At 51.3% G+C, this 23,024-nt stretch overlaps 1 protein-coding gene across 4 annotated transcripts in view; it reads left to right on the top strand.

The window, feature by feature from the left end:
- AHNAK (AHNAK nucleoprotein) overlaps positions 1-21,779 on the top strand; it is a 30,773-nt gene extending 8,994 nt beyond the window's left edge. For 2 of the 4 annotated variants that reach the window (XM_042907088.1, XM_042907089.1), the window contains exons 2-5: positions 1,520-1,619; positions 1,927-2,083; positions 2,461-2,648; positions 3,602-21,779. In XM_042907088.1, the coding sequence (XP_042763022.1) occupies positions 1,927-2,083; positions 2,461-2,648; positions 3,602-20,896 (17,640 nt within the window). In that variant the 5' untranslated portion in view covers positions 1,520-1,619 and the 3' untranslated portion in view covers positions 20,897-21,779. The remainder of the gene's footprint in view (positions 1-1,519; positions 1,620-1,926; positions 2,084-2,460; positions 2,649-3,601) is intronic. The other 2 variants (XM_042907090.1, XM_042907091.1) reach the window with 2 other exon arrangements.
- The last annotated feature ends 1,245 nt before the right edge of the window (positions 21,780-23,024 follow it).

The following is a 23,024-nucleotide window of genomic DNA, read 5'->3' as shown; positions in this document are numbered from 1 at the left end:
TCTGTCTCTGTCTCTGTCTCTCTCTCTCTCAAAAATAAATATTAAAAAAAAAAGAAAGCTGGCAAATTAGAGGTTCGCTTTGCCCCTTTCTTTCCTTTTATATTTCATCCCCCAATCCCCGAGAAGGCTCATAAACCTTCTGGAACGTTCTGAGGCTAAATGGGTCACACCCAGAGCACCTTGCTCATAATTTATATCCGGGACAGGAACTGAGTCTTTTAAATCTCCCCATCTGGCACACGGAGCGCATTCAGTGAACGTGACGAGGAGCTGCGAGGGAAGTTGGGTAACCATCTAATGCGGCGTGGAGCGCGGGGCTCTGCTGTCCGTCCCTTGCTGGTCTTCTCTGCCGTGTCTGGTACAGTGTTCCACTTACAAGACGCTATCAGTATGCGTGTATTTATCGGCTGGTTGACTAATTCCTGAATGTAAACAGCTTCAGGGTGGGGCTTTGGGTGAGGCTCTGAGTGGTTTTTAGCATCCCCAACTTGGTTTCACAGACCATGCTTCGGGGTGACGCTGCCACCACCATTCTGTGTGGGTGGCTGTGGGCCATGGCTGTATCCAGAGGCCTGCCTCGTGTCTTCCCAGGGCACCTCTGCAGCTGACAGCTCATCCTGTGGCCAGAGGGCATCTTTGCTCCTGAGTGCCCGCATCTATGGGGCCCTGGCTCAGCGCCCGGTGTGGGCAACCAGTTGAGCCCTGACTCACCGTGTCCCCGAGGTGGCTTAGCTGTATTCAGGCCTCTCGGGCGTGGGCTGGCTCCAGGGGGGTTTGGGGCTTCTTTTTTCTCAGCTGCTGTGCCTGGAACTCCCAGCTGGTGAGGGTTCCCCTGGTCCTAAGGACTGGGTTAGACCGGGTGAGCCAGTGTCACTGTCACAGGGGAAGGAGGGCACCACTGTTCCTGTTTTCAGGGCCGCAACTGGCCCCCAGTGCTGGAGGCCCCGAGAAGGGGTGACCGCTGCAGACCCGATGCGGTGTCGGGGGAGAGAGCTGCGGACTCAGAGCCCGAGCAGAGTGGTGCTCTCGCTGTGGACTCCGGGCGCGCTGCCCTCCCCCCTCCCCCCCGCAATCTCAGTCTCTCCGTCTATAAAATGGGGACGGTAACATTTCCCTCCTGGAGCTGTTCTAAAGAACCCACCGAGGACGGTGTGTATCGTGGAGCTCGTGTGCACCAGAACTTTTCACACACGCGCTCTCTCTCCTCCAGCCCTCCGGGAGATCCTATATCGTCTCCATTTTCACAGATGAGGAAATGGATGTTCAGGGAAGTTGAGTGACTTGGCCAGGGTCACACACACAGGGATGCAGAGCCAGGGTTGATAGCTAAGTCTGGCCTCCCCTAATCCCCCTCTCTGTGATCCCAGGCTGGAGAGCCACGTAGGAATGGAATGATGACAGTGGGGAAGGTTAAGGTTTTGGTCTGGCCCAGAGAGCAGAACACTCCACCATCTCTTACGGTCGGGGTGCCGAGCAAGCCAGTTGTTGAGGGCGAGTGTCCTTGTCCGCTTTTCCCTAGGCCCTGTGACCGAGATTCCCGACGACGAGAGACTGAGAAGACAGGAAGGAGGGGCGGGCTCCTGGCAAGGCATCCGCTCCTGAACTGAGTCCTGCAAAAGGTCCGTGGGAGGGAGGGTGTGATGGAGGGGATGGGCAGGGGAGGGGAGGGACCCTGTGTGGCATGGGAGGCAGGGCCCTGGGTGGAAGGGATGAGGGGCTGGCTACCTCCGAAGTCGGTTGCCACCAGTGTGCACTTTCCGTATCCTCTGCGGTGCCTTGGGAACATTCCACAGTGGACACGGGCCCCTCGGAGACGCTGCTTCACTCCCTGGGAGCTCCCAGCACCAGAGATCTTTGGCTTTCTCATCTCCTCATACCCCCTGAGCCCCCACTTGTCCTGAGCCCCGTTTCCTTACCTCACCCCAGATGGAGAAGGAGGAGGAGACGACCCGGGAGCTGTTGCTGCCCAACTGGCAGGGCAGCGGCTCCCATGGGCTGACCATTGCCCAGAGGGACGACGGCGTCTTTGTGCAGGAGGTGATGCAGAACTCCCCTGCGGCCCGCACTGGGGTGGTCAAGGAGGGTGAGTCACCTCAGGGTGCGGGCTGGGTGCTGGAGTGGGGTGGAGGAGGGTGGCGGACGGAAGGGCACCGTCCCGGTGGCATCAGGGTGGTCGGTACCCGAGCCCTGCCCTCCTCTGCCCCCACTGGGGCAGGCGGTGACGTAGGGCGGTGGAGACGTAGTCCCTGGTCCTCACCCCACTGCTCACGAGCTCTCTCACTTCGGACAAATCAGTTGGCCTCCCTAAGCCTCAGTTTCTTCATCTGTGCAACGTGTATTATGGTGGTCGGACATGCGTTAAATTAAGTCAGTTCGAGGGCCCAGGGCGTGGTGGTTGTGTGCTGTTTCCCTGAGACCCTGGGTGGGGGTCTCACCAGCTTCTCGCTCCTCCCTGCTCAGGGGACCAGATTGTGGGTGCCACCATCTACTTTGACAACCTGCAATCAGGCGAGGTGACCCAGCTGCTGAACACCATGGGGCACCACACCGTGGGCCTGAAGCTTCACCGCAAGGGCGACCGCTCCCCTGAGCCTGGCCAGACCTGGACCCACGAAGTCTTCAGCTCCCGAAGCTCCGAGGTGGTTCTGGTGAGTGCCTCGGCGGCTTTTCTGCGCCCCGAGTTCCCCCTGGCCATGCCGACCTGCTGGCCACTTCCTGAGCCTTGTGCCTGCCTGCCAGACCTCTCTTGTGGTGACTTCCCCTACTTTCTCTCTTGTGCGTTCTCTGATGAGCCAGTCTGTGTGTTCCTGTTTGTGTCTGGTGTGTGGCTGATGTTGCCCCGAAAGTCTCCCGTCAGACTCTTCAGAGCCCCACAGCGTGGGAACCCACTCACGCTGTCTGGTCCCAGATGCCAGGAGGAAGGTCAGCTGTTCTGTAAGAATCTTCGAAATAGCCTCACAGGTGCCTCACAGGCAGCAGTTTTCAACTTCCAGAGGCCTGGACTCGTCTGTGAGTCAGAGGCTGGGCGGCAAAGTGCCTGAGGGACGTTTCTTTGCTCCTTCTGCCGGCTTCTTTATTTAACACGTAATGGGTCCTCGAAGTGACAGTGTTAACCCCAGCACACTGAGTCTCAACAAACGCTTTCTTGAGAGGTCCCTGAGAGAATTCCCCCTGCTGATTAAGTAAGCCAGTGAGTCGAGAGGATTAAGTAAGCCAGAGTGAGTCGAGAGTCGGGAGCCTAAAGGGTGAAGTCCACACGGAGATGGTCACCCAGGAGGCATCCCCGGCCCTTGACAGACCCATCTGAATCTAGAATGGATTGTAAGTCCTCCATCCACACAACGCAGCCGTCTACCCCGCTCCTCTCCCCGTGGCTTTTGCTTCCCGGAGTTTCCCCGAATAATTTGTTTTCCTCCTGTGAGGTGGCCGTCAGCCCCTTTCTTCAGCCCCCTTTGCTCTGCCCCAGGAGGCTCCGTGGGTCTCCGTTCTGGTCCCAGCTTCTTTGGGAAACAGGCAGCCATGTTGTCGGCTGGGCTGTGGCCGGGCGTCTGTGACTCGGGCAGACCCTGCTTCAACCTCTGCCGGGCGTGTCTTTCTGCAGAGCGGGGATGATGAGGAGTACCGGCGCATCTACACCACGAAGATCAAGCCTCGGCTGAAGTCGGAGGATGGCGTAGAAGGGGATCCCGGGGAGACCCAGAGCCGCACCATCACAGTGACTAGAAGGGTCACGGCCTACACTGTCGACGTGACAGGCCGTGAAGGTGCCAAGGACATCGACATCAGCAGCCCTGAGTTCAAGATCAAGATTCCACGGCACGAACTGACTGAAATCTCCACTGTGGATGTGGACACCCACCCTGGCAAGACAGTGATCAGACTGCCCTCGGGCTCGGGGGCAGTGTCTCCGACCACAGGCTCCGTCGCGGACATCCGAGCGGGGTCCGTTTCCGCTTCGGTACCAGAGCTCCAAGGTGCTGGCCCCTCAAAGCTCCAGGTCACCATGCCTGGGATAAAGGTGGGAAGCCCAGGCGTCAGCGTCAGTGCGAAGGGCTTGGACTTGGGTGGCAAAGGAGGGGCCCAAGTTCCAGGAGTGGACATTTCGTCTTCTCTTGGGGGTGGGGCAGTAGAGGTGCAGGACCCATCTCTTGCGAGTGGCAGTAATGGGAAAATTAAAATTCCCACTCTGAAAGTGCCAAAATTTGGTGTCCCAACGGGGCCTGAGGGCCAGGTGCCAGTGGCAGAGTTGAGTGTTTCTGCACCTGAATTCTCTGCGGGGCACAAGGGAGGCAAGCCAGGCCTGACCATTGGTGGGAGCATCCAGACCCCTCAGCTCGATGTCAGTGCTCCTTCTGCCAGTATTGAGGGGCTTGAGGGGAAGCTGAAAGGCCCCCAAATCACTGGGCCATCACTTGAGACTGGTCTAGGCCTGAAAGGTGCCAAGTCACAGGGGAGCATCGGGGTGGATGTCTCTGTGCCCAAGATTGAGGGCACCATCACTGGCTCCAATGTGGAAGTTCAAGCCCCTGACGTTGATCTTCACGGGCCTGGGGGCAAACTGAATATGCCCAAGATGAAAGTTCCCAAATTCTCTGTATTAGGTTCTAAGGGAGAGGGAGCTGGCATTGATGTGACAGGTGCAGTGACTCTTCCTGGGGTCTCTGGGAACGTCAGTCTGCCTGAAGTTGCTGCCGGGGGGCTGGAAGGGAAGGTGAAGGGTACGAAAGTCAAGACTCCTGAAATGATTATTCAAAAACCTAAAATCTCCATGCAGGATGTGGATCTGAGCCTTGGGTCTCCTAAACTGAAAGGAGATATTAAGGTTTCTGCGCCTGGGGTGCACGGTGATGTTAAGGGCCCTCAAGTGGCAGTGAAAGGCGCCAAAGTGGACATAGAGACACCTAGCCTTGAGGGGACTTTGACAGGACCCAAGCTTAGTAGTCCTTCTGGGAAAACAGGCACCTATGGGATCTCTATGGCAGACGTAGACTTAAATGTGACTGCCCCTAAAGTGAAAGGGGGTGTGGATGTTGTACTCCCAAGAGTAGAAGGGAAAGTCAAAGTCCCTCAAGTTGACATCAAAGGACCCAAAGTGGACGTCAGGGCCCCAGATGTGGAAGTGCATGGCCCAGAATGGAACCTGAAAGTGCCCAAGTTCAACGCTCCAGGAGTTGGAGGGGAAGGCCCAGATGTAGATGTGAAACTACCCAAAGGAGATGTCAGTATTTCAGGGCCCAAGGTCAACGTGGAGGCCCCAAATGTCAACGTAGGGGGCCCGGGAGGCAAACTTAAAGGCCCTGATATTAAGCTGCCTGAAGTCAGTGTCAAGACACCAAAGATCTCCATGCCTGATGTAGATTTACATGTTAAAGGCCCAAAGGCAAAAGGAGAATATGATGTAACATCCCCAAAACTTGAAGGAGAACTGAAAGGCCCCAAAATGGACATTGATGCCCCGGATGTGGATGTTCATGGCCCAGACTGGCATGTGAAGATGCCCAAGATGAAAATGCCCAAATTCAGTGTTCCAGGGCTCAAAGCGGAGGGCCCAGAAGTGGATGTGAATCTTCCCAAGGCTGATGTGGACATTTCTGGGCACAAGGTGGATGTTAGTGGTCCAGATGTGAGCATTGAGGGACCAGACGGGAAATTGAAGGGACCTAAGTTCAAGATGCCCGAGATGAATATCAAAGCCCCGAAGATCTCCATGCCAGATGTGGACTTACATCTGAAAGGCCCTAAGGTAAAAGGAGAATACGATGTCACAGTGCCAAAAGTTGAAGGTGAGATCAAAGTTCCTGATGTTGAACTTAAAAGTGCCAAAGTGGATATTGATGCTCCAGATGTTGATGCTCACGGCCCAGACTGGCACCTGAAGATGCCCAAAATGAAAATGCCCAAGTTCAGCATGCCTGGCTTCAAAGCAGAGGGCCCAGAAGTGGACGTGAACCTGCCCAAGACAGACGTTGACATCTCAGGACCCACAGTGGACATTGAAGTTCCAGATGTGAATATTGAAGGACCCGAAGGAAAGCTGAAGGGTCCCAAGTTTAAGATGCCTGAAATGAATATTAAGGCCCCAAAGATCTCTATGCCTGATGTAGATTTGCATATGAAAGGTCCCAGGGTAAAAGGAGAATATGATGTTACAGTGCCAAAGCTGGAAGGGGAACTCAAAGGGCCAAAAGTAGACGTCAGTGCCCCCGATGTTGACGTTCATAGTCCTGAATGGAACCTAAAGATGCCCAAGATGAAAATGCCCAAATTTACCATGCCCAGCCTCAAAGGGGAGGGCCCAGAAGTGGATGTGAACCTGCCAAAGGCTGATGTGGACATTTCGGCACCCAAGATAGATATTAGTGCTCCAGACTTGAGCCTTGAAGGACCAGAAGGAAAGTTGAAAGGTCCAAAGTTTAAGATGCCTGAGATGCACTTCAAAGCTCCTAAGATGACTCTGCCAGATGTTGACTTGGATCTTAAAGGACCCAAAATGAAAGGAAATCTAGATATGTCTGCACCAAAAATAGAAGGTGAAATGAAAGTTCCAGATGTGGACATCAAAGGACCTAAGGTAGACATTAAAGCACCAGATGTGGAAGTCCAGGGTGCAGACTGGAGCCTGAAAATGCCCAAGATGAAAATGCCCAAGTTCAGCATGCCCAGCCTCAAAGGGGAGGGCCCAGAAGTGGATGTGAACCTGCCCAAGGCTGACATTGACATCTCTGGACCCAAGGTGGACATTGAAGCCCCGGACGTGAGCCTTGAAGGTCCAGAAGGGAAGCTGAAAGGCCCTAAGTTTAAGATGCCTGAGATGCACTTCAAGGCTCCCAAGCTCTCCATGCCTGATGTGGACTTACACCTGAAAGGTCCCAAAGTGAAAGGGGATGTGGATGTGTCTGTGCCCAAGATAGAAGGTGAAATGAAAGTGCCAGATGTGGACATCAAAGGCCCCAAAGTGGACATTGATGTCCCAGATGTGGATGTTCATGGCCCAGACTGGAACTTGAAAATGCCCAAGATGAAAATGCCCAAATTTAGCGTGCCTGGCTTCAAAGGCGAGGGCCCAGAAGTGGATGTGAACCTGCCCAAGGCTGACATTGATGTCTCTGGCCCCAAGGTGGACATTGAAGCCCCAGATGTGAGCCTTGAGGGCCCAGAAGGGAAACTGAAGGGCCCCAAGTTTAAGATGCCTGAGATGCACTTCAAGGCTCCCAAGATGTCCATGCCTGATGTGAACTTGAATCTTAAGGGGCCAAAACTGAAGGGAGATGTGGACGTGTCTGTGCCTGATGTAGAAGGTGAAATAAAAGTGCCAGATGTTGACATTAAAGGGCCCAAAGTTGACATCAGTGCTCCAGATGTGGATGTTCATGGGCCAGACTGGCACCTGAAGATGCCCAAGATAAAAATGCCCAAGATCAGCATGCCAGGTTTCAAAGGAGAGGGCCCAGAAGTGGATGTGAACCTGCCCAAGGCTGACATTGATGTCTCAGGACCCAAAGTGGATGTTGAAGTTCCAGATGTGAATATTGATGGTCCAGATGCAAAAGTAAAAGGTCTTAAATTTAAGATGCCAGAAATGAATATAAAGCCTCAGAAGATATCCATGCCAGATGTTGGTTTGCATTTGAAAGGTCCTAAAATGAAAGGAGATTATGATGTTACAACTCCAAAGGTAGAAGGAGAGATAAGAGCTCCTGATGTTGACATCAAAGGGCCCAAAGTGGACATTAATGCACCAGATGTGGGGGTTCATGGCCCAGACTGGCACCTGAAGATGCCCAAGGTGAAAATGCCCAAGTTCAGCATGCCAGGCTTCAAAGGCGAGGGCCCAGAAGTGGATGTGAACCTGCCCAAGGCTGACATTGATGTCTCTGGACCCAAGGTGGACATTGATGTTCCAGATGTGAATATTGAAGGTCCAGAGGGGAAACTAAAGGGTCCCAAGTTTAAGATGCCAAGCATGAATATACAGACACACAAAATCTCTATGCCTGATGTTGGACTTAATCTGAAAGCCCCTAAACTGAAAACGGATGTCGATGTTTCCCTTCCCAAAGTGGAAGGAGACTTGAAAGGTCCTGAAGTTGACATGAAGGCCCCGAAGATGGATGTGGATGTTGGTGATATTGACATTGAAGGTCCAGAAGGAAAGCTGAAGGGCCCTAAGTTTAAGATGCCTGAGATGCACTTCAAGACCCCCAAGCTCTCCATGCCTGATGTGGACTTACACTTGAAAGGTCCCAAAGTGAAAGGGGATGTGGATGTGTCTGTGCCCAAGATAGAAGGTGAAATGAAAGTGCCAGATGTGGACATCAAAGGCCCCAAAGTGGACGTCGATGTCCCAGATGTGGATGTTCATGGCCCAGACTGGCACCTGAAGATGCCCAAGGTGAAAATGCCCAAGTTCAGCATGCCTGGCTTCAAGGGTGAGGGCCCAGAAGTGGATGTGAACCTGCCCAAGGCTGACATTAATGTGTCTGGCCCCAAAGTGGACATTGATGCTCCTGATTTGGATATTGAAGGACCAGAAGGAAAATTAAAGGGCTCTAAATTTAAGATGCCTAAGTTGAATATCAAAGCTCCTAAGATATCCATGCCAGATGTGGACTTGAATTTGAAGGGACCCAAAGTGAAAGGAGAAATAGATGCTTCCGTGCCTGAACTAGAAGGTGATCTCAGAGGTCCACAAGTTGATATCAAAGGTCCTGGTGTGGATGTGGAGATGCCCGATGTTGACCTGGAATGTCCTGATGCAAAGTTGAAAGGCCTTAAGTTTAAGATGCCCGAGATGCACTTCAAGGCTCCCAAGCTCTCCATGCCTGATGTGGACTTACACTTGAAAGGTCCCAAAGTGAAAGGGGATGTGGATGTATCTGTGCCCAAGATAGAAGGTGAAATGAAAGTGCCAGATGTGGACATCAAAGGCCCCAAAGTGGACATTGATGTCCCAGATGTGGATGTTCATGGCCCAGACTGGAACTTGAAAATGCCCAAGATGAAAATGCCCAAATTTAGCGTGCCTGGCTTCAAAGGCGAGGGCCCAGAAGTGGATGTGAACCTGCCTAAGGCTGACATTGACGTCTCTGGCCCCAAGGTGGACATTGAAGCCCCAGATGTGAGCCTTGAGGGCCCAGAAGGGAAGCTGAAGGGCCCCAAGTTTAAGATGCCTGAGATGCACTTCAAGGCTCCCAAGATCTCCATGCCTGATGTGAACTTGAATCTTAAGGGGCCAAAACTGAAGGGCGATGTGGATGTATCTGTGCCAAAATTGGAAGGAGATTTGAAAGGCCCCACTGTGGATGTGGAGATGCCTGATGTTGACCTGGAATGTCCTGATGCAAAGTTGAAAGGCCCTAAGTTTAAGATGCCAGACATGCACTTCAAGACCCCCAAGCTCTCCATGCCTGATGTGGATTTACACTTAAAAGGCCCCAAAGTGAAAGGGGATGTGGATGTGTCTGTGCCCAAGATAGAAGGTGAAATGAAAGTGCCAGATGTGGACATCAAAGGCCCCAAAGTGGACATTGATGCCCCAGATGTGGATGTTCATGGCCCGGAGTGGCACCTGAAGATGCCCAAGATGAAAATGCCCAAGTTCAGCATGCCTGGCTTCAAAGGCGAGGGCCCAGAAGTGGATGTGAACCTGCCCAAGGCTGACATTGATGTCTCTGGACCCAAGGTGGACATTGAAGCCCCGGATGTGAGCCTTGAAGGTCCAGAAGGGAAGCTGAAAGGCCCTAAGTTCAAGATGCCTGAAATGCACTTTCATGCCCCTAAGATCTCCATGCCTGATGTTGATTTCAACTTAAAAGGGCCTAAAGTCAAAGGAGACTTTGATGTTTCGGCCCCAAAGCTGGAGGGAGAGTTAAAGGGTCCAGAACTGGATGTGAAGGGCCCCAAATTGGATGTTGACATGCCAGACGTAGCTGTGGAAGGTCCAGATGGAAAATGGAAAAGTCCTAAATTTAAGATGCCAGACATGCACTTTAAAGCTCCCAAAATCTCCATGCCAGACGTCGATTTACACTTAAAAAGTCCCAAGATAAAGGGAGACGTGGATGTTGATGTTCCGAAATTGGAAGGTGACCTCAAAGGGCCAGATCTCAAAGGTGACATCAGTGGACCAGATATTGACATTGAAGGACCAGAGGGCAAATTGAAAGGTCCCAAGTTCAAGATGCCTGACATGCATTTCAAAGCCCCAAATATTTCTATGCCTGATGTGGACTTAAATTTGAAAGGACCCAAAGTCAAGGGGGATGTTGATGTGTCTGTGCCTGAGGTAGAAGGTAAAATTAAAGTACCGGATGTGAACATCAAGGGCCCCAAAGTAGACATAAATGCTCCTGATGTTCATGGCCCAGACTGGCACCTGAAGATGCCCAAAATGAAAATGCCCAAGTTCAGCATGCCTGGTTTTAAAACAGAGGGCCCAGAAGTAGATGTGAATCTTCCCAAGGCTGACATTGATGTCTCAGGACCCAAGGTTGACATTGAAGTCCCAGATATGAGCATTGAGAGTCCAGAGGGAAAGATCAAAGGGCCTAAATTTAAAATGCCAGAAATGAACATCAAAGCTCCCAAGATCTCGATGCCAGACGTAGATTTACACTTGAAAGGTCCTAAGGTCAAAGGAGATGTGGATGTTTCCCTGCCTAAGGTGGAAGGTGACCTAAAGGGCCCCAAAGTGGACATTGATGCCCCAGATGTGGATATTCAAAGCCCAGACTGGCACCTGAAGATGCCCAAGATGAAAATGCCCAAGTTCAGCATGCCAGGCTTCAAAGGAGAGGGCCCAGATGTGGACGTGAACCTGCCCAAGGCCGACATTGATGTGTCAGCACCCAAGGTGGACATCGAAGGCCCTGATGTTAACATTGAGGGACCAGAGGGAAAGTTGAAAGGTCCGAAGTTCAAGATGCCTGAGATGAACATCAAAGCCCCCAAGATCTCCATGCCTGACTTTGATTTGCACCTGAAAGGTCCTAAGGTCAAAGGAGATGTGGATGTTTCCCTGCCTAAGGTGGAAGGTGACCTAAAAGGCCCTGAAGTTGACATCAAAGGGCCCAAGGTGGACGTTGATGTCCCAGATGTGGATGTTCACGGGCCAGACTGGCACCTGAAGATGCCCAAGATAAAAATGCCCAAGATCAGCATGCCAGGCTTCAAAGGCGAGGGCCCAGAAGTGGATGTGAACCTGCCCAAGGCTGACATTGATGTCTCAGGACCCAAAGTGGATGTTGAATGCCCTGATGTGAATATTGAAGGACCTGAAGGAAAGTGGAAAAGTCCAAAGTTTAAGATGCCTGAAATGCATTTTAAGACTCCTAAGATATCTATGCCAGATATTGACCTTAATCTGTCAGGTCCGAAAATAAAAGGAGATGTGGATGTCACAGGTCCTAAGTTAGAGGGAGACCTGAAAGGCCCTGAAGTTGACCTCAAAGGCCCTAAAGTGGACATTGATGTCCCAGATGTGGATGTTCATGGCCCAGACTGGCACCTGAAGATGCCCAAGATGAAAATGCCCAAGTTCAGCATGCCAGGCTTCAAAGGCGAGGGCCCAGAAGTGGATGTGAACCTGCCCAAGGCTGACATTGATGTCTCTGGACCCAAGGTGGACATTGATGTTCCAGATGTCAGTATCGAAGGTCCAGATGCAAAATTGAAGGGCTCCAAGTTCAAGATGCCAGAGATGAACATCAAAGCTCCCAAGATCTCCATGCCTGACTTTGATTTGCACCTGAAAGGTCCCAAAGTAAAGGGAGATGTGGATGTGTCTCTGCCTAAGGTGGAAGGTGACCTGAAGGCCCCTGAGGTTGACATCAAAGGCCCCAAGGTGGACGTTGATGTCCCAGATGTGGATGTACATGGACCAGACTGGCACCTGAAGATGCCCAAAGTGAAAATGCCCAAGTTCAGCATGCCAGGCTTCAAAGGAGAAGGCCCCGATGTGGATGTGAACCTGCCCAAGGCCGACATTGATGTATCAGCACCCAAGGTGGACATCGAAGGCCCTGATGTTAACATTGAGGGACCAGAGGGAAAGTTGAAAGGTCCGAAGTTCAAGATGCCTGAGATGAACATCAAAGCCCCCAAGATCTCCATGCCTGACTTTGATTTGCACCTGAAAGGTCCTAAGGTCAAAGGAGATGTGGATGTTTCCCTGCCTAAGGTGGAAGGTGACCTAAAAGGCCCTGAAGTTGACATCAAAGGGCCCAAGGTGGACGTTGATGTCCCAGATGTGGATGTTCATGGGCCAGACTGGCACCTGAAGATGCCCAAGGTGAAAATGCCCAAGTTCAGCATGCCAGGCTTCAAAGGCGAGGGCCCAGAAGTGGATGTGAACCTGCCCAAGGCTGATGTTGATGTGGCTGGACCCAAGGTGGACATTGTAGGCCCTGATGTTAACATTGAGGGACCAGAGGGAAAGTTGAAAGGTCCCAAGTTCAAGATGCCTGAGATGAACATCAAAGCCCCCAAGATCTCCATGCCTGACATTGATCTTAACCTGAAGGGCCCTAAAGTGAAGGGTGATGTGGATGTGTCTTTACCAAAAGTGGAAGGTGAGATTAAAGTTCCTGAAGTAGATATTAAAGGCCCTAAAGTCGACGTTGATGTCCCAGATGTGGATGTGCATGGCCCAGACTGGCACCTGAAGATGCCCAAGATAAAAATGCCCAAGATCAGCATGCCAGGCTTCAAAGGCGAGGGCCCAGAAGTGGATGTGAACCTGCCCAAGGCGGACATTGATGTCTCTGGACCCAAGGTGGATATTGATGTTCCAGATGTCAATATTGAAGGTCCAGATGCAAAACTGAAGGGCCCCAAATTCAAGATGCCAGAGATGAACATCAAAGCTCCCAAGATCTCCATGCCTGATTTGGACATTAATCTCAAAGGCCCTAAAATGAAAGGAGAGGCGGATGTTTCCCTTCCAAACGTAGAAGGTGATTTGAAAGGACCTACTCTTGACATCAAGGGCCCAAAGATAGATGTAGATGCTCCAGATATTGACATCCATGGCCCTGAAGGCAAATTAAAAGGTCCCAAACTGAAGATGCCAGACATGCATGTGAACATGCCTAAGATCTCCATGCCTGAAATTGACCTGAATTTGAAAGGCCCAAAGCTTAAGGGAGATGTTGATGTTTCTGGGCCCAAATTAGAAGGTGACATTAAAGCTCCCAAGTTGGATGTAAAGGGTCCAGAAGTAGACATTTCTGGTCCTAAGCTCAGTCTTGAAGGCAAGTCAAAGAAATCACGTTTTAAGCTTCCTAAATTTAATTTTTCGGGCTCCAAAGTTCAGACACCTGAGGTGGATGCCAAAGTTAAAAAGCCGGATATTGATGTGACAGGTCCAAAAGTTGATATTAATGCTCCTGATGTTGAGGTCCAAGGAAAAGCGAAAGGATCCAAGTTCAAAATGCCTTTCCTGAGTATTTCATCTCCTAAAGTTTCTATGCCTGATGTGGAGTTAAATCTGAAAGGCCCTAAAGTCAAAGGAGACTTGGATGTTACAGCTCCTAATTTAGAAGGTGACTTGAAAGGACCCAAAGTGGATATTAAGGCCCCAGAAGTTCATCTTGATGCACCCGATGTGGATGTGCATGGTCCAGATTGGAACTTGAAAATGCCCAAAATGAAAATGCCCAAGTTTGGTGTGCCTGGCTTAAAAGCAGAAGGGCCAGAAATGGCTGTGGATCTGCCCAAAGGAGATATCAACATAGAGGGTCCCAGAATGGACATTGAGGGCCCAGAAATCAATGTGGAAGGTGTAGAAGGAGGCTTAAAAGGTCCCAAGCTCAAGATGCCAGACATGAATATCAAAACTCCCAAGATCTCCATGCCTGACATTGATTTAAACCTGAAGGGCCCCAAGGTGAAAGGTGATATTGATGTTTCTCTGCCCAAAGTTGAAGGGGATCTGAAAGGGCCAGAGGTCGATATCAGAGGCCCTAAAGTGGACGTTGATGTCCCTGACGTGGATGTGCATGGCCCAGACTGGCACCTGAAAATGCCCAAGGTGAAAATGCCCAAGTTTAGCATGCCAGGTTTCAAAGGTGAGGGCCCAGACGTGGATGTTACTCTCCCTAAGGCTGACATTGATATTTCTGGCCCCAAAGTGGACATTGATGCCCCAGATGTGAATATTGAAGGTCCAGATGCAAAACTGAAGGGCCCCAAGTTCAAGATGCCAGAGATGAACATCAAAGCTCCCAAAATCTCCATGCCTGACTTTGATCTGAACTTAAAGGGCCCCAAAATGAAAGGTGATGTGGATATGTCTTTGCCAAAAGTAGAAGGTGACTTAAAGGGCCCTGAGATGGACATCAAGGGCCCCAAATTGGACATTGACACTCCTGATATTAACATTGAAGGCCCAGAGGGAAAATTGAAGGGGCCCAAATTCAAGATGCCAGAGATGCACCTAAAGACTCCAAAGATTTCCATGCCTGACATTGATTTAAACCTGAAGGGCCCCAAGGTGAAGGGTGATGTGGACGTTTCCCTTCCCAAGCTTGAAGGGGATCTGAAAGGCCCTGAAGTGGACCTCAAAGGTCCCAAGGTGGACATTGATGCCCCTGATGTGGATGTTCATGGACCAGACTGGCACCTGAAGATGCCCAAGATAAAAATGCCCAAGATCAGCATGCCAGGCTTCAAAGGAGAGGGCCCAGATGTGGACGTGAACCTGCCCAAGGCCGACATTGATGTATCAGCACCCAAGGTGGACATCGAAGGCCCTGATGTTAACATTGAGGGACCAGAGGGAAAGTTGAAAGGTCCGAAGTTCAAGATGCCTGAGATGAACATCAAAGCCCCCAAGATCTCCATGCCTGACTTTGATTTGCACCTGAAAGGTCCTAAGGTCAAAGGAGATGTGGATGTTTCCCTGCCTAAGGTGGAAGGTGACCTAAAAGGCCCTGAAGTTGACATCAAAGGGCCCAAGGTGGACGTTGATGTCCCAGATGTGGATGTTCATGGGCCAGACTGGCACCTGAAGATGCCCAAGATAAAAATGCCCAAGATCAGCATGCCAGGCTTCAAAGGCGAGGGCCCAGAAGTGGATGTGAACCTGCCCAAGGCTGACATTGATGTATCAGCACCCAAGGTGGACATTGAAGGCCCTGATGTTAACATTGAGGGACCAGAGGGAAAGTTGAAAGGTCCTAAGTTCAAGATGCCTGAGATGAACATCAAAGCCCCCAAGATCTCCATGCCTGACTTTGATTTGCACCTGAAAGGTCCCAAGGTAAAGGGAGATGTGGATGTTTCCCTGCCTAAGGTAGAAGGTGACCTAAAAGGCCCTGAAGTTGACATCAAAGGGCCCAAGGTGGACGTTGATGTTCCAGATGTGGATGTTCATGGGCCAGACTGGCACCTGAAGATGCCCAAGGTGAAAATGCCCAAGTTCAGCATGCCAGGCTTCAAAGGCGAAGGCCCAGAAGTGGATGTGAACCTGCCCAAGGCTGACATTGATGTCTCTGGCCCCAAGGTGGACATTGAAGCCCCAGATGTGAGCCTCGAGGGCCCAGAAGGGAAACTGAAGGGCCCCAAGTTTAAAATGCCTGACCTGCACCTCAAGGCCCCCAAGATCTCCATGCCTGAAGTGGACCTGAACCTGAAGGGTCCCAAAGTAAAAGGTGATGTGGATGTGTCTCTGCCCAAAGTGGAAGGTGACCTCAAGGGCCCGGAAGTTGACATCAAGGGCCCGAAAGTGGACATTGACGTCCCAGATGTGGATGTTCACGGGCCAGACTGGCACCTGAAGATGCCCAAGGTGAAAATGCCCAAGTTCAGCATGCCAGGCTTCAAAGGAGAGGGCCCAGAAGTGGATGTGAACCTGCCCAAGGCGGACATTGATGTCTCTGGACCCAAGGTGGATGTGGAAGTTCCAGATGTGCATATTGAAGGTCCAGATGCAAAACTGAAGGGCCCTAAGTTCAAGATGCCAGAGATGAACATCAAAGCTCCCAAGATCTCCATGCCTGATATTGACTTACACCTGAAAGGCCCCAAGGTAAAGGGTGATGTGGATGTGTCTTTGCCTAAAGTGGAAGGTGACCTCAAGGGCCCGGAAGTTGACATCAAAGGGCCCAACGTGGACATTGACGTCCCAGATGTGGATGTGCATGGGCCAGACTGGCACCTGAAGATGCCCAAGGTGAAAATGCCCAAGTTCAGCATGCCAGGCTTCAAAGGCGAGGGCCCAGAAGTGGATGTGAACCTGCCCAAGGCTGACATTGACATATCTGGACCCAAGGTGGACATTGATGTTCCAGATGTGAATATTGAAGGTCCAGATGCAAAACTGAAGGGCCCTAAGTTCAAGATGCCAGAGATGAACATCAAAGCTCCCAAAATCTCCATGCCTGACCTTGACTTTAATCTGAAGGGCCCCAAAATGAAGGGTGATGTAGATGTGTCTCTGCCCAAAGTGGAAGGTGACCTCAAGGGCCCTGAAATAGACCTAAAGGGCCCCAAATTGGACATTGACACTCCTGATGTCAACATTGAAGGCCCAGAAGGAAAATTGAAGGGGCCCAAATTTAAGATGCCAGATATGCATATTAAAGCCCCCAAGCTCTCCATGCCTGACTTTGACTTAAATTTGAAAGGCCCAAAGGTAAAGGGGGATGTGGATCTTTCATTACCTAAGGTGGAAGGTGATCTAAAAGGGCCAGAGGTGGACATTGAAGGTCCTGAAGGGAAACTCAAAGGTCCCAAATTTAAGATGCCTGATGTCCATTTCAAAACCCCACAAATCTCCATGAGTGACATCGATTTGAACTTGAAAGGACTGAAGATAAAGGGAGATTTGGACATTTCCATTCCTAAACTGGAAGGAGATCTGAAAGGCCCCAAAGTGGATGTTAAAGGCCCTAATCTAGACATAGACACTCCTGATGTTGACATTCATGGCCCAGAAGGGAAACTGAAGGGCCCCAAGTTTAAAATGCCTGACCTGCACCTCAAGGCCCCCAAGATCTCCATGCCTGAAGTGGACCTGAACCTGAAGGGTCCCAAGGTAAAGGGTGATGTGGATGTGTCTCTGCCCAAAGTGGAAGGTGACCTCAAGGGCCCGGAAGTTGACATCAAGGGCCCGAAAGTGGACATTGATGTCCCAGATGTGGATGTTCACGGGCCAGACTGGCACCTGAAGATGCCCAAGGTGAAAATGCCCAAGTTCAGCATGCCAGGCTTCAAAGGAGAGGGCCCAGAAGTGGATGTGAACCTGCCCAAGGCTGACATTGATGTCTCTGGACCCAAGGTGGATGTGGAAGTTCCAGATGTGCATATTGAAGGTCCAGATGCAAAACTGAAGGGCCCTAAGTTCAAGATGCCAGAGATGAACATCAAAGCTCCCAAGATCTCCATGCCTGATATTGACTTACACCTGAAAGGTCCCAAGGTAAAGGGTGATGTGGATGTGTCTTTGCCTAAAGTGGAAGGTGACCTCAAGGGCCCGGAAGTTGACATCAAAGGGCCCAACGTGGACATTGACGTCCCAGATGTGGATGTGCATGGGCCAGACTGGCACCTGAAGATGCCCAAGGTGAAAATGCCCAAGTTCAGCATGCCAGGCTTCAAAGGCGAGGGCCCAGAAGTGGATGTGAACCTGCCCAAGGCTGACATTGACATATCTGGACCCAAGGTGGACATTGATGTTCCAGATGTGAATGTTGAAGGTCCAGATGCAAAACTGAAGGGCCCTAAGTTCAAGATGCCAGAGATAAATATCAAAGCTCCCAAAATCTCCATGCCTGATGTTGACTTGGATTTGAAAGGACCCAAAGTCAAAGGAGATTTTGATGTGTCTGTCCCTAAGATTGAAGGTACTTTCAAAGGCCCAGAAGTAGACCTTAAAGGTCCAGGTGTGGATATTGAAGGCCCTGATGTCAAGCTTAGCGGCCCAAATTTAAAGATGCCATCGCTGGATATATCTGCCCCTAAAGTAACTGTTCCTGATGTTGATTTGCATCTCAAGACACCCAAAATTGGGGTTTCTGGTCCCACGTTAGGTGGTGAACTGGACCTCAAAGGGCCCAAAGTTGATTTAGAAGCTCCAAGCTTGGATGTACACATGGAGAGCCCAGATATCAATGTTGAGGGGCCAGATATTAAAATTCCCAAATTTAAGAAACCCAAGTTTGGATTTGGGGCAAAAAGTCCCAAAGCTGACCTCAAGCCAGCTTCCTTGGATGTGGCTGTTCCCGAGGCAGAACTGAACGTCGAGACTCCTGACATCAGTGTTGGTGGCAAGGGCAAGAAAAGCAAGTTTAAAATGCCTAAGATTCACATGAGTGGTCCTAAAATGAAGGCCAAAAAACAGGGATTTGATTTGAATGCTCCTGGGGGTGAAGTTGACGCCAGTCTCAAGACTCCTGACGTAGATGTCAACGTTGTGGGGCCAGATGCCACACTGAAAGTTGATGTGAAATCCCCCAAAACCAAGAAACCTATGTTTGGAAAGATGTACTTTCCCGATGTAGAATTTGACATTAAATCACCTAAATTTAAAGCAGAGGCCCCCCTCCCTAGCCCCAAACTAGAGGGTGAAATCCAGGCACCTGATCTGGATATTTCTTCAGGGATTAATGTGGAAGGTCCTGACCTCAAGCTGAAGGCTCCGAAGTTGAAGGTGCCAGGTGTGGATGTTTCCGGCCCCAAAATAGAGGGCGACTTCAAAGGCCCCAGGGTGCAGGCAAACTTGGATGCACCCGACATCAACATCGAAGGCCCAGATGCTAAAGTCAAAGCACCATCGTTCGGCATTTCTGCCCCTCAGGTCTCCACCCCCGATGTGAACGTTAACTTGAAAGGACCAAAGTTAAAGGGTGATGTCTCCAGTGCGGGACTGGAAGGACCAGACATAGATCTGCAAGGTCCAGAATCAAAAATCAAGTTCCCCAAGTTTTCAATGCCCAAGATCGGCGTCCCTGGTATGAAAATGGAAGGCGGAGGAGCTGAGGTCCACGCCCAGCTGCCTTCTCTTGAAGGAGGCTTGAGTGCACCGGATGTTAATCTTGAAGGAACTGATGTGTCTCTGAAGGGGCCAAGGGTAGACTTGCCTTCAGTGAACCTCTCTATGCCCAAAGTCTCTGGACCTGACCTTGACCTGAATTTGAAAGGACCAAGTTTGAAGGGAGACCTGGATGCCTCTGTTCCCAGCGTGAAGGTGCATGCCCCGGGGCTTGACCTCAGAGGTGTCGGCGGAAAGGTGAGGATGGAAGGAGATGGTGTGAAAATGCCGGGGATTGATGCCACAGCGCTAAACCTTGGCCTTGGCGCGCCAGACGTGACCCTGAAGGGACCAAGCCTGCAGGGAGACGTGGCTGTCTCTGGTGACATCAAATGCCCTAAGGTATCAGTAGGTGCCCCTGATCTCAGCTTGGAGGCACCTGAAAGTGGCATTAAACTTCCCAAAATGAAGCTGCCCCAGTTTGGCATCTCCACACCAGGGTCCGACTTGGACGTCAGCGTCAAGGGGCCACAAGTGACCGGAGAACTAAAGGGGCCAGGTGCGGATGTGAACCTCGGAGGCCTGAACCTGAAAGGGCCTCAGATCTCTGGCCCTCAAATCTCAGCACCAGACATGGCCTTGAACTTGGAAGGACCAAAAATAAAAGGGAGCCTCGGGGCCGCTGGCGAGGTGAAAGGCCCCGCTGTTGGAGGAGGCCTTCCGGGCATCAGCGTGCAGGGCCTCGAAGGAAACCTCCAGATGCCTGGGGTTAAGGCCTCTGGATGTGATGTGGAGCAGTCAGGTGTGAATGTGAAACTGCCAACGGGGCACATTTCTGGTCCCGAAATCAAAGGCGATCTGAAAGGTTCGGGAATAGGTTTCCAGGGTGCTGTTCCTGACATTAGCGTGAAGGGGCCTTCATTTAATATGGCATCTCCTGAGGCAGATTTCGGTGTCAGCTTGAAGGGCCCGAAAATCAAAGGAGGTGTGGATGCATCAGGGGCTGTCAGCGCCCCGGCTGTCAGTCTGGGAGAAGGGCATGTGAGTGTCAAAGGTTCTGGGGGTGAGTGGAAAGGACCCCAGGCCTCCTCCGCTCTCAACGTGGATGTGCCTAAGCTTGCCGGGGGACTTCATTTCTCAGGACCAAAGGTAGAAGGACTCCAGGGTCCTGGGCTGAGTGCGTCTGGGTCTCCAGGCCACTTGGAAAGCAGATCTGGAAAAGTAACATTCCCCAAAATGAAGATCCCCAAATTCACCTTCTCTGGCCGGGAGCTGGTTGGCAGAGAAGTGGGGGTGGATATTAACTTCCCGAAAGTGGAGGCCACTGTCCAGGCTGGTGCCGGAGAGGGCGAGTGGGAAGAGTCCGATGTAAAACTTAAAAAGTCCAAAATCAAAATGCCCAAGTTCAATTTTTCCAAACCTAAAGGGAAAGGTGGTGTCACTGGCTCACCAGAAGCATCCATTTCAGGGTCCAAAGGCGACCTGAAGAGCTCCAAGGCCAGCCTCGGTTCTCTGGAAGGAGAAGCAGAGGCGGAAACATCGTCGCCCAAAGGCAAATTCTCTTTGTTTAAAAGCAAGAAGCCGCGCCACCGCTCAAATTCCTTCAGTGACGAAAGGGAGCTGTCTGCGCCTTCCACCCCGACGGGGACTTTGGAGTTTGAAGGTGGGGAAGTGTCACTGGAAGGCGGGAAAGTCAAAGGGAAACACGGAAAGCTGAAATTTGGTACCTTCGGTGGATTGGGGTCAAAGAGCAAAGGCCATTATGAGGTGACTGGGAGCGATGACGAGGCAGGCAAGTTACAGGGCAGTGGCGTGTCCCTGGCCTCTAAGAAGTCCCGACTGTCCTCTTCTTCTAGCAATGACAGCGGGACTAAGGTTGGCATCCAGCTTCCCGAGGTGGAGCTAGTGGTTTCCAAGAAGGAGTAGCAGGTCTCTGTGTGGGTGTACATATATGTATAAAAATACATCAGCCTTGGGTGTGTTTGTATATAAACTGCAAAGAGAAACACGCCGAAAGACAGCCTCAGCATAATGCAAAGTTCTGGCCTCTGCCAGTAGCAAGCGCTGAAAAGCCAACCGCCCTTAAGCTCACGGCCGGCGCTTTACAGATAGGTAAAGAGTTCCAAGTTCGTCCAGCCCATGTGCAGAGTCAACAGTATTTGCCTTAAGATTTCAGTTTTTTTTTTTTTTTTTTTTTTTGCATTGAACGCTGAGAGCTCCTGTTTACTAAGCAAGCTTCTGTGTTTATTATCCTCATTTTTACTGAACATTGTTAGCGTTGGGGCAATGGAAACCCACTTTTTCATTGTAATGACTTTTGGGGCTTTTGTTAGTAAGGGTGGGGTGGGGTGGAAGGCAGTAGGGAGGGTCAGACCTCCATTTCTCCTAAGATTGGATCTATTCAAACAGCAGACACCCAGTGAGGGCCGAGAGGAGCCGGCGGGCAGGGCAGGGCAGGGCAGGGCGTGTGGGTGTTTCTCGACCTCTGTAGCATCACTTCTCCCCCCCCACTCTCCCCCCCCCCCCCCATGGGTGGCGGTCCCAGCCAGTTTGGTGCTCATGGTGAGAGGGAATTACAATCTGTTTGCAGATTGGCCAACCCACCAGCTCCACGCGAGGGGCTTCCATTCTGTGTATCGTAGGAGAGATGTTTATCTTCATGACCGCCACATTCCTGAAACGAGTTCTGATTTCTTTTAATAAAAGTTATCGTGATTAAGAAAATGTCCCGCACTTTAATGGCAAATTAATGGAGAATGTAAGGAAATGGATGCTGTCGAAGGCAAATAAAGCTGTTTATTAACCCTGATGCCTTGTGCCTTTGCATTCTGTGTCGGGAGTATGAAGTCTGCACACCCAGCCCTGATAGTTCAGACTCAGTCCATCCAGCGGACTAGCTCGTCTCATCAGTGGCTAATGAGGGAAGTCTTCGTTGCCTGGTTCTCCGGGTGAGGCTGGCTGCGAGTAATCAAGAGAGGCTTGGCACGTTGGCCGCCCGGGCTCCAGGACCCACCCACCCGCTTTCCATCCTCAGATACGAATACACGATTTAGAAATGGTTCTGAATGGGTAAGAAGATACCAATGGGAATGGAAAATAAGACCTACTGGAGTGGTAGAAAGGGCTCTCTCTGGCTCTGAGTTACAGGCCTGCCATCTCTTTCTTTATTTTTTATTTTTTTGTCTTTTTAAATGTGTTGATTTTTGAGAGACGAGAGAGGGACAGAGCACGAGCAGGGGAGGGGGAGAGCGAGAGGGAGACACAGAATCCGAAACAGGCTGCCGGCTCCAAGCTGTCGGCCCAGAGCCCGACGCGGGGCTCGAACCCAGGAACCTCGAGATCATGACCTGAGTTGGAAGTCGGATGCTCAACCGACTGAGCCGCCCAGGCACCCCCCAGAATAAATAAGACATTTAAAAGAAACGTGAGAAACCTCTGAGCCGCCCTCTTTGACGGCAGACCCAGGCTGGAGGCGGTGGCCTCGGAACAGGAGCCCTCCCTCCTGTGGTGACAGTTACCGTAGAAGGGGCAGCGTGGAGGAGGTGCTGGGGGCTGGAGGTACATGTCGGGGACCCATCTCAGCTGGCTTGGCTTTGCCCGCCCGCCAGCCCCTCTCATTTCCCACTCTCCCTCTCTTCTGCTGGACACCTTCATTGCCACTCACCCCTGCCCTCTCTCAGTCCCTGATGAGGATGCTTCACGGAGTCCCCCAAAGTCCTGCACGGTCCTTCGGGAGGTCTTACACTCAGAAGGGGGGGAGGAGGTTGGTGGCATCAGGAGACCGGGGAGGGGCCGGGCTGGTCTCCCCAAGGTCCTTGCTCAGAGATGCACCGAGCGCCCCGCGGACCACAGCCTCACCTCGTACCTTGCTTTAGGCAGTGTGACAGTGGGTGGAAAGACTGGCCAAGGGGACATTTCAAAAGTAGAATGACTTGGAAATGCACCACGTGCTCACAAATGGCAGTAAATGTTTTGCTTTCACGCAAACTCATTTCTCAATCTGTCAGGGTCCCTACAGGAAACAAAATTCCACTTGAAGATTAGTTCAATCATA

The sequence above is a fragment of the Panthera leo genome, chromosome D1 (assembly GCF_018350215.1).
Source record: "Panthera leo isolate Ple1 chromosome D1, P.leo_Ple1_pat1.1, whole genome shotgun sequence".
In the NCBI taxonomy this organism is placed as follows: Eukaryota; Metazoa; Chordata; class Mammalia; order Carnivora; family Felidae; genus Panthera; species Panthera leo.
The sequence above is the reverse complement of the archived record's forward strand: the minus strand, read 5'-3'. Positions and strand labels throughout refer to the sequence as shown.